The sequence below is a fragment of the Sparus aurata genome, chromosome 3 (assembly GCF_900880675.1).
Source record: "Sparus aurata chromosome 3, fSpaAur1.1, whole genome shotgun sequence".
Classification (NCBI taxonomy): domain Eukaryota; kingdom Metazoa; phylum Chordata; class Actinopteri; order Spariformes; family Sparidae; genus Sparus; species Sparus aurata.
In genome coordinates, this window is record NC_044189.1 from 10467347 (window position 1) to 10486338 (window position 18992).

Below are 18992 nucleotides of genomic sequence, written 5' to 3' on the forward strand. Positions count from 1 at the left end.
GGACCATTACTATCGAAATAACGATAACAGTAACTTCATTCAACCGTAAACAACCAGAGTTGTTCATGTGGATAACAAGTAAATCTGCAGTCTCGTATGTCAGCCCTCATACACTAATTTAAAAAGACTTTAAAATACATAAAATACAAAACATTGTCATTCTTTCTTTCCCACCGACGCTGCTCGCTGACGTCTTGATTAAATAAAGAGCTCTTTCCTGGAGTTGACTGGAGCGAGTGTCATCTGTATCAATCTGCCTGCGCATGTTCAAAATATTGTACAACAAAGAGCCCTCAAAACTGGATCACAACCCGACGTTGCTCATATATCTTGTGTTACTGCCCTCATGTGGACTGCTGAGGCTCCGAGTTTTGTAACTCCTGACCCAGAAGTCTGAGGAACAGCTGGAAACACATGTTTCATCAGAATAAAAGGTTGCCTGTGTTGCCTTTTGATTAATTATTTCCTTTTTTCACGATTCTTTCTCTTATTTACACCTCGTATTTGTAGCCACAGCACACTATTCTGTAAAGAAGACGACCAGGAAAGAGACATACAGGCCAACGATGATGACGACAGTGAAAAGAATTCCCTTGGATGCTCCGGATGTCTGACTGAGCATTTCACAATCCCATTAGTCGATCATAAACACAAAACAAGTTGTCGTAACACCTTTTGACAGGTTACACAACATTTCATGTCTCCAACGCTTGCTTACAGCGCACAGACAGCTTCAGAAGCGGCACCAGGAAACTCCACGGCACACATGCTGGTGCGCTGTTGCCGGTCCACAGCGACACGGGAGGGGATGGAGGGGATGGAGGAGGGGGGGATGAAGTGTGACAGCTGCTGGTTCTGCACTGAGGTCCCCTTGTTGAGGCCCCGGTGAAGCTGTCTGAGCTCCGCACCACACCGCCCACTCTGCAAAGCTGTCAGACTGGTTCCAACCAACAAAAACACACTCCTGTCACTTGTGTCTGACTGTACAGGTGTGTGTGTGAGCTCGAGTTTTTTTGGTGGGGGGTTGGAGTGTTCTCACAAACGACAAATGTCCCCCTTTTTTTTTTTTTTAATTGTTCAGTTTTTGAGTAAAGTTTGAGGCTCAGGCGAGAAATTGGCCTCTAATTGGGTCGAATGTCAATTTTTGAAGCGTGCTGTGGTAAAATCTGTGAGGCGATGAGCCGCTGAAGTGTTTCAGAAGCGTAATTCAGGTGTGTGTGTGATGCCCTCGGGTATGTTTCTGTGCAGGAATGTCTTCCTCATGAGGCGTGTGGAGGCAGGAGGAGGGAGCCTCCGCAACATGGGAGTGTTGCTCCGGGAGTAAAGACACCAAACATGGTGGAAAACATGCACATGTTGCTCCTTTAACTTTGCTATTTAACATCTTTAATCGCCCCTCATATGTCTATAACATCAGGGGGGATTTTGGGGTTTAATTTGGGGGTGTTGAATCAACTCTGAGCTGCCTCCACACCCTTCCTCCGCCTCATTTTGGGGATACACAGCACCGTGCCAACAATCCCTGGCATGTTTGGCTGCTTATAAATAGGGCAGCCATTGTGCCACACAGTGAGGGGAAGTCACACAAGGACTCTTATCATAAGACTGCATGGATGAGCTCTGCAGAAAGGTTGTAACATCAGGGGCCTCCACCTCCTCCTCCTCCGCCTCACCTGTCAAGTTCGGGCAGGTAACCGTAACGTACCTGAGGACCACGCCCTCCGCTCCGGCGCGCAGAGCAGGAAGTGGCCGTCAGCGCCGTCGCTGTTTGTGCTGTAAAAGTGAATGAAAAATGCAGCTGTGTTTCTGAGAGACACGCACGGCTTTTAAAAATTTCTTCTTCAGCGTTTTTTTTTTTTAAAACAGAAAAACACTCGAACGCGAACAATGCGTCTGTGCGTCACCTGCGCGCTCCTGGGACTTCTCCTCCTGACGCTCCTCGACTCATCAGGTGGGAAAACAATCTGCTTCAGCTCGTTTGTTGTTCGGTGAAGCCTTTATGTGCATGTATTCTCTTTAACCTCGTCGCTTTAGTCGTGCTAAAATAATCACAAAACATATTTTGTTCAGTCGTGGCGTCATTTCGACTTTCTGTGCCAATTGGGTCAAACTGAAGATGTCTGTTGTTGTAAAACGTGCTCAGACGAAACCCCCCCCCCCGATGCAAACGCAGTCAGGATGAAGAGAGCAACTTCTGAAAAGCTAATGGAGGACTTTAAGTCAACACGTTGAACATGATGGATTGTGTCGACAGTGGAGATAAAGAGGCTGAAGCGCACACCGTGACTTCTAGACCTCCATTTTCAAAAAAGCTTTATGAGGCATTTATGGAGCTTCCTGGAGCCATAAATCCATCATGGCTTCATTAATGATTGACCAGCAATCTGCTGATGATGAACTATGAATCTGGCGGGCGTTTCATCATGTTTTTTTCTTTCTTTCTTTTTTTTTCTCCTCCACTCACTTGATTCATATCCTGCAGGATAAGTCACCAGCAGCAGTTTCTGAATTCATTCCCTTTTTCTAATCTTTGTTGGGAATGAACCTTTATAATGTCTCCTGTCTGTTTGAACCCTGTGACACCCTAAACACACCCTTTTGTTTACTGTCACAAAGGGCCCTCTAGGCCACCGCTAGGTGAAGGTGCTGCAACGTTTGGACACACCTGCGTTTAAAAGAAGTGTTTTCATTTCAACCTTCACGTCACTGCAGCAAGAAAACTGCCACCAGAGCTAAAGGTGCAATCACAGAATTGGCCACCTGTTGAATTTATACTCCAAACAAACAGGGGGCGGTATTTATAGTCAGAGCGACCGCTAACTGCTGCTATCTGTGGCTGCCGTTAGCTAGTTAGCCCCAAGCCCCCAGGAAGAGCGCCAGGCCTTAAAGCCAACTTTCATAGTAGCAAAACTGTTTAATTAGGTCACGTGATGCACTGCGGCCCAAAAAAGACTATTTTAACATAAGCTTACATGGAGAAAGAAGCTTCTGTTATAGAGTGGATACGTTTCTTTTCATGATTTGAGCCATTTGGTCCGATAAAATTTGCCGAGTCTGGAAGCTCTTAAAGATTCAATCATTTATCTATATTCAAGTTAGCCGGGCGCTAAAACAGAAGTTGGCTAAATAAGAAATCTCTTGTACACATGCTCTAGAGGTTTGACAACAGAAGCACCGCTAGCTGCATCCAGATTTGAATGTAACATGCTTTGGTTAGCTCAGTTAGCAGTGCAGCTAGTGGTGATATTAGCTGACTCTGCTGAGGGAGCACAGGGGGAGTGTTGGTGTTGTTTTCCATCGGATTATCGCCGCCTACAGTCGTAGTGAAATTACAAGAGAGGGGCTAGCTGGTTAGCATGCCGGCGTCCCTGCAGCACAATACATAGACGTCCTTTACATCATGTAACTGCTGTTTCTTCACATTCTTTTAATGATTTGAGTTTCTCAATGTTTTAAACTAACAATTTTGAAAGAAGATATGTTTATGGTAGAAAAATGTGTTTCATTTCTCAAAGTAAAGCTTTAAACAACACAGCTTTGTCACTGAAAGCCTGGTTCTGACATATTGCACCTTTTTGAATGCATGTTGCAAAAGACATGATTCATGCATCTGATTTGGGAGTGCCCTCTTTGTCCAGACGTATTGCAGGAAAGTTACACAAATGGCTCTGGAATTTTTTTATTTTAATCATAGCCTTTATATGGCGAACTGTAGAGCTTCTGATATGTAAAACATCTGATTACTGTACCAAAAAATATAAGTGTTGGAGCTGTGCCTGGACTGTGAGAGAGGAAAAAATCACAAGGAAACTTCAAGGCAGTCTCTATTAAACTATTAAGCTATTAAAATGTCTTTATTGCCATGGCAATAAGCCTTCGTTAGGGACTCCCTGATTATAATTTGAAGTTCCGTTGTTAATTTTTGATCTGATAATCATGTATTGTCTTAATTAATTAACATAAACTCATAAGATTCATCTATTAGATTTGATAAATGTTTAATTGTGACCAAGGAACTTGCATTGTTTTGATTTAAAAATGAATTTGTTGGTGAACTTTGGTGGACAAGCTGTGTAATGGAGACACTGTTTCTACACGACCTCAGACCTAAGTTGCCATTTCTGTCCTGCAATCTGTTTTACTTAACTGACATTTACACAGATATCCATATATTTGCATTAAGTTATTATCAGTATTCAAATAGTAAAGGCCATGCTTTAAGCTGTTCCGGTTGCACTGGAACCACAGTCAGGACCGAAACGGGGGGGGGGGGGAGGGGAAATGTAGAAACCGAAGCTGCATTATAATGTGATCTCAGCTGCTGGTGTATAAAATTACAGGTGAAACTCAAACAGCATCGTCATCTCTGTGTGTAAAATGATAAGGCTGCAGTACAGGGGAAGTTTGTGCTTTCCACTGAAGGGTCAGATATCAGCTTTTTAAAAACTGTCTCCCCTCGAGTTCCTCTCTTTACTTACCACTCGGATGACGCACAACAATGAAAAGTCAATACATTTGCTTTTGGTTTATCACTAAACTACATGGGAATAGGTGTGCCTTGACCCACTCTGTTTGCTCGAGCACCAACAGCAAACTGTCAGATGTTGTTGTGTGTGTGTGTGTGTGTGTGTGTGTGTGTGTGTGTGTGTGTGTGTGTGTGTGTGTGTGTGTGTGTGTGTGTGTGTGTGTGTGTGTGTGTGTGTGTGTGTGTGCTTTGTTCCCTCTGTTACCTGAACATTACAGAGGTGCTGCGCTGGTACCTTGAATTGTTGTACAGGAGAGTTGGACATTAGAGGTCACAGACATAATTATCCTGTTGTAGATTTCTTTTCTGTTTGTTCCACTTTCAGTTTATGAGAGCGAGCGTTTGTGCAATATCCAAAGACTCGAGTCCAAATATGAAAATGTGTCTCAGCATGCTCCAATTAGCAACTGATGAGCAGATATAACTGAACTTTCCCATCTCACCGCCTCTGATCCGTTTCCCCTCAGAATGCCTGCAGAAGTCGGTCCGACCAGACGCAGGCTCGACGGTGAAGGTGTCCACCGAGCTGCCTGTGGATCAGTGCGCCGTGTGCACAGTGAGCGGGGTGAACGACACGGAGACGTCCTGCACCTCCTCTCTGTCCCTGGTACCCGATGAGGAGGTCAAACTGCTGTTCAACTGCTCCCAGCCGATTGAGCAGGCATACGCGGTGGTGATTACTCGCTCCGTTGGTGAGTTAACTGACCGCATTCAGAGTTTTCCAGCAATTGTTTTGTTTTACTTTGAACATGCCAGCAAATAAAGGATTATTCTCTGTGTGAACCCAATTTTGTGCACAAATGGTTTGCTGTTCTCGAACCCTTTGGATTAAAGCCACAGTCTATTCTGAAAGGCGACTCTACCTCATAATCACTCTTCTTAACGCAACTTAACGATGCATCAAATGTTAATATGAAAACTGAATGTACAGCTCCCGTGTGCTTTAATTAAGCAGAAAAAGTTTTGAAATTGTTTAATATTAAAAGTGCTAAAGAGTTTTTTTTGTCCAGACTCTGAGAGCAACATTACAGGTATCAAGCAAAAACCACTAAATATAACATTACAGCCGGTGAAAAGTGTTTCAAAACATTATTAAATGATGGAGTTAATGGAACATTGTTGAATTTTTTATTCATATGGGCAGAATATCAACGCTTTCATCATTTTTTTTTTCTTCTTTCCCAAGTGAGATTATCCTCCTCCAGAAAATATAAAGTCAAAATGAGTTCCGGCACCCAATTTTTTTATATAGAAAAAACAAATGAATACTAAAGAGAATCAAGATTTTGTTGGAACAAATTGCAAAGTAGTGAACATTAGAATTAAAGATGCTTTCATTGGGTTAAAAAAAGAGTTATCCTCATGAATTTGATTTCGACAAACATTCTGCAACAAATTGCAAAATGAATCCATGTTTCAGAGTATCCCCGGGGTGTCTTGGATATTCGGTACAGATTTCAACGCAATCCAGTGTAAAATAATCAGTTGGTGAGCCTTCGAATACACATACAGAGAACTGCAAAAAAATATTACATCTAAAAAAGTATTTGGAGTACAGCTTACAGGACTTTTGCAAGGTCCCATTAATATAATTAAAGTTTTACATGATGTCAAGAACATCCATGAGGTAAACAGGTCGGGTCGGGATGGATTTGCCATGCATCCTCAGGAGAGATGAAATGTTTAAACCAATCTGAGCATCTTCTCTTGTCTTTAATTGTCACCCAGAGTGCACTAAGAACGCCTGCAGCCCTACAACCGGAGATACTCAACCCTCCATCCTCACCGAGTTCACCAGAACCTTCACCTGGGAGCTGACGGCACCAGAGAAGATAGTCGTGAGTCTGAACATCCTCGGAGAAGGACTGTTGGAGACCACACAGCCATGCTCGAATGGATTTCAGTATTTTGTCGCAAACGGCAAAGACCAGACTCGGTACTGTCGAGGCGGTTCTGTGACGACTTTGGACCTGCCGGACAAAGCTGTCATTTCTCTACAAGTTAAACCAAACGCTGCAGTTGAGCCTGTGTTGTTCCAAGCCTCCGCTGGACCAATAAGTAAGAAAATATTGAAACTCTTTTAAGAAAGCCTGAGCATAAACCTAAAGATGGGTTTACAGTAGCCGGTGGAAGCTCAAAAATCCTCTGTGTTTCACTCGTTCCTTTTTACTCCTTCAGAGGGCCGAACAATGGTTGTAAGTGTTGATTCCAGCACGACGGTGGTGGTTAGCCGTAATCCTGGCAAACCAGAATGTGAAGTGTGCTCTCCGGATGGATCCACTCCCAACTGTAGCCCGACGGAAAAGACCCTGACGAACGTTGATAAACTCTCACTGGAGTTCAGCTGCCCCAAACCCCAGGACATGTACAGCATGAAGATGAACAAGAAGATAGGTAAGAGCTGTTTTTATATATGCTATCATACATAATACATATATATGATGGAAGAGAAAGAATGACATTCATTAATTAGAATGGAATAAATACTACTATATGTATATGCAGAATTAAGAAGGCTTACAGAAATTATATTTTGTAACTTCAATTAAAACATTTAATATGAAATAAATGGATAGAATACGTAATTCATGCACAAACCGATACAAATGAAGACAGAAATTAATGTTTCTTCGTTATTTATTTTTGATTAATAAATTTCTACACCAGAAATGTTGAAAAATATATTTTAAGAAATATGTACATTTTAATATACAGAACAATCAATTTCATGTTAGGATTTGAAGTATCCTGAAGTAAAGAGGAATGTGTATATATATATATATATATATATATATATATATATATATATATATATATATATATATATATATATATATATATATATATATATATATATATATATATATATATATATATATATATATATATATATATATATATATATATATATATATATTTTATTTATGCCATCATTTATGTATTTATTTATTTCAGACACATTTTTATGATTTTATTTATCTTTAATATAGTAATTATAATAGTTATGCATTAGTGTCTTTGAATATGTTCAAATATATATGTTGTTTTTTTGTTTTTTTTGAATAGATGAAGAAGTTGTGTATTTCCTCGGTAGTAAAAAAAACTTCATACTTATTGAAACATTTATCATTTTTGTCTCTCAGGATGCACCACGGCCTTGTGCACTCCTGCTGCCGGAGAAGTCGATCCTGAACTCTTCAAGGACTTTAAAAGGTCCCTAACATGGGACATCAGTGTCCCAGACAGGACCGTGTTAACTCTGGACTTCCCTGGTGGATTAAAGGAGATAACCGGAGCAGAAAGTTGCCAAGATGGCCACCAGTACTCAGTGAGTACAACAAAAAGAGACGGAAAGGTCAAAACCAACAGTTACTGCAAGGGCAGGACAGTTTCTCAGCTGGATCTGCTCGGGGCGACGACAACTGTGACTGTAGACGTGCCCAAAGACGGAGAACTGGACCCGTCATTATTCACCGTCAAGGCAGCACCAAGAGGCAAGTGCCAGAACAACATGTCAAATACAAAGTCATATAAAACGAAGTTACAACCTTTAAATTGACACAAACATGCGTCATTAAATATACCTGACATTACGTTGGCGAAACAGTTTTCATAATAGTGTAGACCACCGTGTTTGGGTACAGTTAGGTGACTAAAACTTCAATTTAGTGTCTTTCTCAGACTTTGTTTTTAGCTTTATTTCACAGAGACAATGCTCGATAACCTTAATGAGCTGGAGTTAGCATAGCAAGTTAGCAAGAAACTTTCATGTGTTGTCCCTGGCCAAATGTTTAAAAACCACACCCTAAACATGAAAATATGACATCTTATGAAGTGTGTGTACATAGCATAAAAGTGTATTTCAGGAAGTATAATTACAGCAGTTTAATAACAAAGTGAAGAGCCTACATCCAATGCTAACAGCTCCCTGAGGCTGTACTCACCCTGAAGCTAAATGCTAACTTCTGCATGCTAACAATTAGCTTGCAGAATGTTTTACTACGTTCACAACCTTAGTTAGTCATTAATACATCCACAAGTTTTACTCATTTACTGTATATGTGTAGTTTAATGTGTTTGCATCAATTGCTGATGGTTACTTTAATAGTTTAATAACAAATACGGATTTTTCAGTATTTCAGACTACTCTTTACCAAAATGGTGGACAAACAGACAGCTAGCATGGCTAAAAAAGCGCACAGGAGATTTAATCTCATTCTATGGGCAAAGGTGTGTGAAACTTGAATTTAATGACTATCAGAGGATTTGTTTTTGGTTTAATTTGACAGCTGGGAACGATGATCATTGATCAACAGAAGAAAAGAAGAGCATAGTTAACTTCATGTGTCGTTCCTGGACACATTATGAAAAAGCCAACCCAAAGATGAAATGAAACAATATATTTTATAGAATGTATGTACATAAAATAATGAGGGAATATCATGAAGTATCATTGCAGCAGTTTCAAGAACAAAATGAAGCTAGTAGCCCTGTGAGGCTGTACTTCAAATTAAATGCTAACTTCAGCATGCTACAGGCAGAGTGTTTACTTTAGCACATTAGTTTAACGCACACTGTATATATGTAGTTTAAAGAGTTAACGTCGAAAATGATTCAGTTACCGTGTCACAAACCATGTAATGTTTGTGCATTCATACTTACAAAAGTGAAATACACAATCTCTCTTTATTCATTTAATTCAAGAAGTCATTGTGCTGAGAATTCTTTGCTCTGTGGTTGTGATCAGTATCTCACCACTTTCCTCTTTAGGTGGCAGAATGATGTCCGTGACCCCCGATCCTAAAACCATCATCACCATCAGCAGGCAGACCGACGAGCCAGACTGCAGCGTGTGTCGAGACAAGGAGCCCAAGCAGATATGTCACCCAAAAATCCTCAGGCTGAAAGATCCTACCAACACCTCCGTAGAGTTTACCTGTCCTCAACCTCAGGATGTCTTCAACGTGGAGATCAACAGAGAAATTGGTGTGAATCTCAAAAAGAATTTCATGTTCACACACACCACTTTAAAAACACAAATCACCTACATGCTCTTCTCTACAAATTCCAGACTGCACAGAGACTTCCTGTTCAGGGAACATTGTTCAGGCCGAGTCCTCGCTGTTCCCAGACTTCAATCGCACCTTCACCTGGGATCTGAAAGTCGTCTCCACTCGTGCCTTCCAGCTGGACTTCCCAGAACCGGGAATGCGGCAGATTCCCAACGGGGACACCTGTCCAGATGGGCATACGTACTCCCTTGTCACGTATCTGCGCACGGGGCCAGCGAACATCGGCACCTTTTGCAAAGGAGGAACTGTGACGACCATCCTGGCTCGCTACAAGGGCCGCGTGTCTCTACAGGTGCCTGGGGACCGGACGCTGGATCCCGTTGACTTCAAACTTCATGTTGGGCCTGAGACCAGCAGTAAGTCGGAAACCAAAAGAAAAACATCAGTTGTAGAGAGACAAATTTATACCTAAACTTCCGAAAACGTTCTTGTACAGGATCAAAATGACAAAATCTCCTCTCAAGGTTTATTTTAAGGATTATAAATTACTTCCTTTGCATGTTCAAACCTCGATATTCTCTCCTTGTTTATCTCCAGTGGTGGCCATTGTGAAAGTCACCCTACCACGAGGTGTCTCCAGCACAGACTTCATCTCGGCAAACTATCCCCGTGACTTTCCTGATAACCAGCAGATGCGGTGGGACTTCACGGTGCCCGGCATGCACAACTACACGGTGCAATTCAGTGACCACACGGCTCCAGAGTGCCTCAACGGTAGCGTGGAGGTGGAGTATCAGAAAAAGGACAAGAAGGTGACAAGGCGCACTCTGACGGATCCTCAGCCGGCGCATCAGCAGGGCGACTTCAGCATGGTGCTGAAGAACTGTCAGACCAACAGGACGCTGGAAGGACTCTCCCTGAAATACAAAGTCTCTCTGATGAGGAGCGGTCATCCAGGTACAGTCTTAAAACACGAAGAGCAGTTTTTAAAATTTTTACTGACCCTTGTTTTTCCTAAGCAGATCCAAGCAGGCTTAATTTGAGTTCTAATGAACCATTTTAAACAAACATTTCAAGCTTGTTAAGATTTCTTTGTATAACAATTAGTAGAATAGGCAGAAAATAGTGAAAATAGCCATCAAATATCATCATATAGGGGCGGCTGTGGCTCAGGGCTAGAGCCAGCGTCTTGTTATCGGAATGCTGCTGGTTCGATACCCCTGGTCTGCATGTCAAAGTGTCCTTGGGCAAGATACTGAACCCCAAACGGCTCCTGATGTGCTGGTTGGCCACCAGCACCAGTGTATGAATGTATGAATTACTGTAAAAGACCAAGATGGCATCCTTATATTATATTCAGTCAGTAGTCCAAAACCCTAAGATGTTCAGTTAATCAGTAAATTTGACAAAAAATGCAACAAATTCACTTTTTTAAAAGCTTGAATCTGAGAAATTTGGGTCTTTTGGCTTAAAAAGCACAACTGTTATTATTTATATTATTGTGTTTTGATGTAACTATTTAAAATGTAGTATTAAGGTACAAAAAAGGCTTTAATAATGAGTTTCTGTGCCAGGAAAAGAGCCAGGACATGTCATTTACTGCTAAAATTAATTGTTGAGAACGGTCAGAGTTTGCAAAAGAGGTTAAAAATCTCTTTTTTTTGTTGTCTACAGCAGACAGATTAAATCTCTTCTTCTTCCTAAACACCAAAATATCGTCTTCCCTTTCAGTTCTGTGTACAGTGGACCTCACCAAACACCAGGCGGTCTCCCTGCAGATCCAGAAAGTGGGCACTGATCCGTACTGTGAGATGAGCATCGACTCGAAGGTCGAAGAGAAGATAATCGTGGCCGCAGGCAGTAAAGCCAGCCTCTCCTTCCTCGACTGTCCGAATGAAGACGTGCGCCTGACCGCCAGCCAACTGATTGGTAAGATGTTTGTATCTTTTTTGTTGTCAAGGGCAAAGTATAAATTGTCTTTTAAGTCTTAATATTTTGGGAAAAGAAAATTAGCTATTTTGCAGAGAGTGAGATGAGAAGATTGAGGCCATTGTCAAATATGAAGCTGGGGCCAGTTAGCTTAGCATAAAGACTCAAAGCATTTTAAAAAGGTCAAACAACTATTTTAAGGCTAAACAAACCTTTAATTACTGTACATGTCTTCTGAAAGTACCACATTAGCTGTTCCTGTAGTTTATTCTCTTAATCCTGTCTGTGCTTTTTCACAACAGCCTGCCAAAATCTGGAGTCTTGCTCTCCGACCGTCCTCGCCGTGCCCAAACTGGATTTCTCCCTCCCGATGCCGCTCCACAGCTTCACCTGGCACATCACCATCCCTCAGGACAGCACCATAGATCTGCGGTCGACCTCAAGGGGTCTCCAGCAGTCCCTGCCCGGCCAGGAGTGCACCAAGTCCTCCTCCCTGCTCGTGTCGGAGGACGGCGGGTCTTCTCTCGGAGAGTTCTGCACCAACGGAGTCATCGAGAAGGTTCAGGTCCACGCCAACGTCTCCGTCACGGCATTAAACAGGAACTTCAAGAAAAACCTGGAGACTTTTCTCAATGTCAGCTTCAGTCAGGAGATCCGAGGTAAGACATGAATATACTGCAGCTATCGATCAGTGATTAAATTATTAGTTTTACAGCTTTTCTCAGATTTTAATACATTTGAGTGGATCTCAATTGTGGGGACGCCGTGACATTCCGACAAACCTCCATTGCGACACCCCTCCATTCCAAAACCCGCCCACTCCAACACACCGCTGTTCCGACCCTCCCCCCAAAACACCGCTGTTCCGAAATTAAACACCGCTATCCGTGGTGCTGACATCCCCACTTCCAGCCGCCCACACATTTCTGAAGTGGGTTAAGGTAAGGGTTAGTTCGGAGTGGGGGGGTTTCGGAATGGAGGGGTTTCCACAATAGACTTTTCGGAATAGCGGGGTCTTTGAAAAAAGAGGGAAACCCCGCCATTACGATGAATTGAAGTCTATGTTCGGAACAGCGGGGTTTCGGAAAGGCGGTTGTAACCCTCAATTGTCAGGTGCCCACACATGACCAGAAATATAAGCTGGGGCTGAGCCATGTAGTGTCTTGTAAGCAAATTAAACTTGACTGGGAACTTGATTAAGCAGCTTAAGAGCCATTTATCTCAAGAGTTAATTCAGACCAAGCTAAAAAAAGCCGAGCTAAAAAAAAAAAACAGATTGAACATTGGAATTACTTCATCAGATTGACAGAAACACAACTCCGAATGAATGACTTAATTCCCTGTATGTGCCGAATGTTTGAATAAGGGACGGTTCGCTAACATGTTAATCATATCCACTTTATAAGACAATGGCATGTCAGTGTTTTAAAGTCAAAGCTTTTTTGTTATTTGTTAGTGCTGCTTGCAGTTAAACCACAAAAATGAAGCTGAACTGCTTCGAAAATCTTCCTCAACACTTCAACAACAACTAAATACAACAAGTTTAGACATGTTTGAGTGTTTTGTTGACATGGCATTCTGGGTAATGTAGGAAATCGAAGTAGTAGAAGCACTGTGGATGAGATGGAGAAGGATATGATGATATTGTTTATATAGATATTTGACGTTATAATAGCCAAAGATGAAGGTATCGCACATTTAATTGATTAATCCATCAGTACAAAATTAACCAGCAACATTCCTTATAGTCAGTAGGCGATTTGAGGGGGGATGCCATCCCCCTTGTCAGCAAAATTACCAAAAAGCATCCCCCTCGTTAACCTGACATCAGTCTCCATCCACTAGTAGCAGATAGTGTGCTAAAATCACAAGTGGCCGCGATCAGCTCTGACGCACAGTGGAGTCAAGCCGGGCACGGCTGCTTTGCGATCCAGCTGCCCGGTTTATTTTTGATGAAAGCCGCAACAAGCTGCACAGAGCAGATCGCGCCAACAGGAAGTCAGAGACATGGAAACGGCATAGAGTATCCAGCCAGTTTTCAAAATAAAACACTCTGTGCAGACTCCCGACTGTATAAAAACGAAAAATTACCAGATCAACAAAGTCTGGCAGGCAAAAGACTCCGCTTCTAAAACGTTCCTGTTATGATGCCGTGCAGAGGGCGGAATAAAACCTGTAGCAGACGCACATGTTTATTTTCAGTAATGTTTAATTTTTTTCAGATATTAGTTTTTTCTGACAGTTTAATATTGATAGTAAGTTTGTTATTTATGTTCTAAAACTAAATGTTACTTTTTGTGAGTGTTTTTAGTGTGTCTGTTAAGAACATGGTGGCTTATGTTATGTTGGTAATTGTCATTTTTGTGCTGGTTTATAGTTTAACCATTAGTGAGGTAGCTGTTACATTTCCAAGCTGTTTTACCCCCCCGTCGAAACGCACCCTGCAGGAGTGACTTTCTCCATTCTGTATTTGTAGTTTTTAAATATAAGGTCTTCATATCGGACAATATATTCGCTGATACCGATATATCTGTGATAATATTGGATAAATAGATATAATAAATAGATAAAATCGGCCAACAAATAAGTCAGTCAGGCTCTACTATTTTGCACAATGTTCATTGAGTGTCCTTCAAGAAATTTAGATGGTAAAAAATTCCAAGTGTGAGAAACATGAGAAAACCCTGCCTGAATAAACTCAGTCCACTGCATACAATTTAAAGGTGTACTTACTCAATACTTTAATTCAGTTATAAAAAGACCATTGTAGTAGGTAGAGAAGGAAGATAACTGGATGAAATGGAATTGTAGAATTAGAAATGTCACAGTTATGGTTAAGAGTGTGTACATAGGTGTGTCGGGGCAGGGTGATGCTCGCGTTGGGCCATCCCCCTTGTTAAAAATTAACAAATCACCCACTGCTTATAGTTGAATTACAGTTTTAAGCCATTTTAAAGCAAAAATGCCCCAAAAAAGCATTGGTTTCAGCTCCTTGAATGTGAACATTTTCTTCGTTCTTAGTTCCACACAGGGGCACTATTGTACCACAAATGCTGGAGACACCTGTTAAACGTGTAGACAGGATGCAGTGCTGACACTCAGTATTATCTCCGTCTCCTCTGCAGAGAGAATTATTTACAGAATCAGTCCAAAGTTGTCGCCCCCGACCCTGCTGGCCTCCCCAAACTGGCCTGGGGGTATGATGCCTTTCTCCGACGTCTCCTGGATCGTCGCTGTGCCGAGCGGGTACCAGGCGATCATGCAGTTCCCTAACATCACCCAGCCCAAATGCGAAGAAAGGCACACGGCCATGACGGTGAAGATGCAGGATCAGGAGGAGGAGATAATGAGCCGCAGGGAGGATGAGAAGGTGGAGGACGAGCTGGTGGTGTTGCAGAGCTTCTATTTCAACATGTCCAACTGTAAACCAGAGGAGGGACAGTTTGGTGCCGTGGCCAAAATCGTTCTGCAGAAGAAGAACCGTAAGCTGGCAGGACTGAACTCGACCTTTCACGTACACAACAAAACAATCCGTATCATTAATTCTGTCATGTCTTCCTCTCGCCTCTTCAGATCTCCTGGCCATCGCTCTCGGGATAGCAGGAGCCGTTTTGCTGATGCTCATAGTGCTGGCTGTTGTTTGCATCGTCACTAAGTGAGTACACCAGGAAAACAAAACGTTAACATCCGGGCCTCAGATGAACTGAGTCGAGAAACATGACATTTTAAACTAAAAACCTTCAATTTTACTCCTACTTGCAAACTTCAGAATATTTATCAACGTTCTTGTGAGGTCTCTTTGGTTGTTCAGGAGGAGATGATGAATGGCTTCAGCAGTGAGATGGAGGAGAGCACACACCCTCTGAGACATGTTTTTGAGGGTCATGATATATAATAATCTTATCTGAGGTTATATTTTAGCTGTCTAACTATCAAACACACATTTGATAGGCAGCAGCATCATTTTCCTTCCTGTTCCATCCCTAATTTATACATAATTATATTACAAATATGCTAAATGGTTATTTCACATGGTATTTTCTACTGAACACCTTGGAGTACAAATGCAAATTTGCACAATTAGAATAAACTTTAAAAAATTTAGAATTTCATATGGAGTGCTGCAACTGACAAAATGAATGAAAGATTACTTTAAAACACATTAAACGGAATTAATATGATAAACTAGAATGGTGTTCAGCACAAATCACCACCAAGGCCCAAAAATCCTCTTTTTAATTTAATCAAGCCTAATTTAATATCAAATAAAACATATTTAAATCCACTAGATACCCTTTTTTAAATTATTTATTTGGATTCACATGAAAATATACTCACTTTTAGATAACTTCCAACTAAATTTCTTAATCCTGGATTTGTACTTAAGATTGCTTGAAGATTTCTTGAAGGGTCAATCACAGGTGTGTTTTTGGACCTCACTGCTTTCCGGAGATCCAGTGTCGCCTGTGTGACATCAGTCAGCTGTCAGCTTTGCAACGCCTCCATACCAGTTCACTCCATTCCTTCCTCTATTTCATCCTCCGCTGTTATCGTTCTTTTCTTTGTTTGATTGACCATGACCGTTAACAGTTAACCATTTACTCTCAATGCTAGCAGAGACGATGACTTTGGTATAAAAGCAAATGCAAGGCCTTCATCAACGGCTGCTGGCTCAGTCAGCATTGTGTTATCTCATTCGGCGACAGATGTTGACATAACAGATATTTATTCACATGAACGTCTTTGAGATTATTACTTTAAAGTTAGCGGGGTCAATTCTGGGCCGTCTATAAGTCTCCATACTTGGGTGAATATTGGCTCTGGTCTCTAGCGTGATAAAGTATCAAGCTTTTGACCTGTTGAACTGCTTAAGTGATATTTATTTGTCTACTGATAATATTTGTCTGTATCGTGGAGGCTTTTGTTGACTCTATCTTATTGTTTGTGGTCTGTCTTCATTTTTTTTAAACAGGAAAAAGAAACAGGACAAGAAGAACAAAGAGGCGTCCATCTACATCGGTACGGGGAATTTCTTCCGCCCAGGTGACATGCACTTCACCAAAACTCGCTCGGACAACGAATCCCACGTCTACGACTCCATCGATGAGACGATGGTGTACGGACACCTGCTGGGCGACTCCAGCTACGCCAACAGCCTGCAGGACAATTACAAAGGGATGCAGGTGGACTCTTACCAGACATTCACAGGCCCTGCTGATGGAGACCTGCCTGTAATCCAAGAGCCGGACCATGAGCCCGAGATGGACCAGTACAAGCCGTTCCTGGACCCGTCTGATTCTTTCCATCCGGCCCGTCCACGCACTCCTATCGACCGGCAGGAAAGTCTCGGCTTCCAGGACCGCAGGATGGTGGATAATGAGCTGTACACATTCAAGAGCACAGGGGATATAAACACGATCCGACTCTCTGCTACCGACATGGAACCACAGCCGTTGATAATGGAGGATTACTTGTAGAGGGTCAGGGCTGTAGCTGCATGTTGGACCGCTGTTACTGAATTCTCTTTACAGCCCCGAGCATCTCTAGATTGCACTGATGTGAACGTTGATCACACTCAGGGAATCCGAGTACGATGAGCCTCTGATTATGACGTTTCTGTTGTGTTCGTCAGTCATTTCTAAAGCTTCAGGAGTAGATGCTGTGATCTTCTTCTCTCAAGATAGTCTGGCTTTTTGGGAGAAAGCCTTTTTGCTTTCTTGTGAAAAGTTAGGTGAGCAGATTCCTCTCTCATGTCTATCCAGTAAAATAAGGCTACAGACGGCAGCTAATTAGCTTAGCATAGCATAAACGCTGGAACAAAGGGTAACAGAATCCATCTGTCATAACTTCTAAAGCTTGCAAATTAACACTTTGCAAAATAGTCCTGCAAAGGACTAAAAATGTTCGTGTATATGGGAAATAACTCATGGGAAAGTGTAAGCTAGCCAGACTTATCTTAGGCTAGCTGGAGCTAAATGACCCTTCTAGCTTTAACTTAATTTAGAACTGGAATAGCTGGTAATTTTTGCTGGTTGGGGGCAGCGGGAACAAGTTGTGAACACAACGTTGACATTATCGCCTGTTCTTTAAAGGGAACTTTTGTGCTGTGCTCGAAGATGGTCAATGTTTGTGTCAGTGGACTCCATTTCTAAGCCAACGTTAGCTACTGTTGGCGGCGCAAAGAGAGGTGCTGTCGACTGTCACGGAAACTGAGACCCGAGTCCTTCACAAATAAACTAATCAGGGGCAGCATATGCTGCTAACTGTAGCTGTGGAGCTAGCGGTTCAGAACTTGGAGCTTGGAGACCAGGGGAGTGTTGGCGTTTACAACGCTAGCACAAGAGCTTTGGACTAGGACAGGTTGGGGCTAGCTGGTTAGCATTCTAGCTTCAGTACATGTCTCTTCAACACAATACTGAGATATTATATTGTTAAAGCTTCAGTTTATTCACATTCTGTTGATAATTTAAGTTCACTTTTTAATGTTTTAATGTTTCATGTATAGGCAACTGAGAGTCGCAGAAGGTCTCATTTTTTACACAATATTCCAGTCGGCTCACATATTGCCAATAAAGAGTGACTGATACATGTCAATTAATACAAATTCTTATATAGACCCCTTTTAACTTGTTTAATATGTATATTTGGTATTCGATTTGGATTAAACAAGTTCGATATAAGGTATTTGCTTCATGCTATTTGTCAGCTGATACAGGCTAGCCGATTCCCTCTGTTTCTAGCCTTTGTGCTAAGCTATGCTAAGCTAACCAGCTGGTTGTACCACTCAAACATGAGAGTGAAATCAATCTTTTCATCCAACTCACCGCAAGAAAGCAACAAAAATGTAAAACTTTGCCTTTAATGTTTGATTTGTTTAGTTTTATTAATTCTGTGCCTGTGCAAGATGGACTAAGGAAAAAATGTGCAAGTACCTCTGGTCCTGTTTTTTAAAGTGTTTTTACCGAATTGTTTACTCGTCTAGAGATATTTGTTCTTTCTTTACTTTGTAAATACAGTTTAGTTTAGTTTTTTTTTCCAATAAATTCTATGAAAGTGTTGTGGTGCGGAAACAGTTTACTTCTGCCGTCACACCTATTTTTTTCCCCTGTCCTGCTGAGACAGTCCTCTTGTGCTTTCTGGATGGTGAAAACAGTTTCAACCACAGGAACTCTGGCCATGGAAAACAGTGTGAAGGAGGAGGGTGTGGGAGCAGAAGCCAGTGTTTACCATGGAGAGGTTTTTACTGGAAAAAAACAAACGTGGGAGCCAGGTTTACGTAGCTGTGCCACATTTCTCTCAGATGTAGGTGCTGAATTCAAATAAAGTCTGCGTTTCTGCCTTTTTGGAGCAGTGTTTGACATTTTTGGAGAAACGCACTTCACCTTCATGTCTACGCTTTCTTGCCAAGCTTTTTGGCGAGAAGGTCGACACCACTTTTTCACATGAGAGTGGTTTTAATCTCATTTTACACAATACCTGTACTGTAGTATTTCCCAAAACCTTTCCTCCAAGAAATGACAATAGAC

General features: G+C 41.8%; 1 protein-coding gene across 1 annotated transcript; it reads left to right on the plus strand.

Moving 5' to 3' along the window:
• Positions 1 to 1658: 1658 nt before the first annotated feature.
• cdcp1b (CUB domain containing protein 1b) lies at positions 1659 to 18813 on the plus strand. Its single transcript, XM_030413071.1, has 13 exons — positions 1659 to 1951; positions 4993 to 5217; positions 6254 to 6583; positions 6704 to 6919; positions 7669 to 8019; positions 9296 to 9511; positions 9597 to 9953; positions 10135 to 10494; positions 11269 to 11466; positions 11769 to 12125; positions 14592 to 14948; positions 15040 to 15121; positions 16439 to 18813. The coding sequence occupies exons 1-13, from the start codon at positions 1888 to 1890 to the stop codon at positions 16941 to 16943; spliced, it is 3618 nt and encodes a 1205-aa protein (XP_030268931.1). The 5' UTR covers positions 1659 to 1887; the 3' UTR covers positions 16944 to 18813.
• The last annotated feature ends 179 nt before the right edge of the window (positions 18814 to 18992 follow it).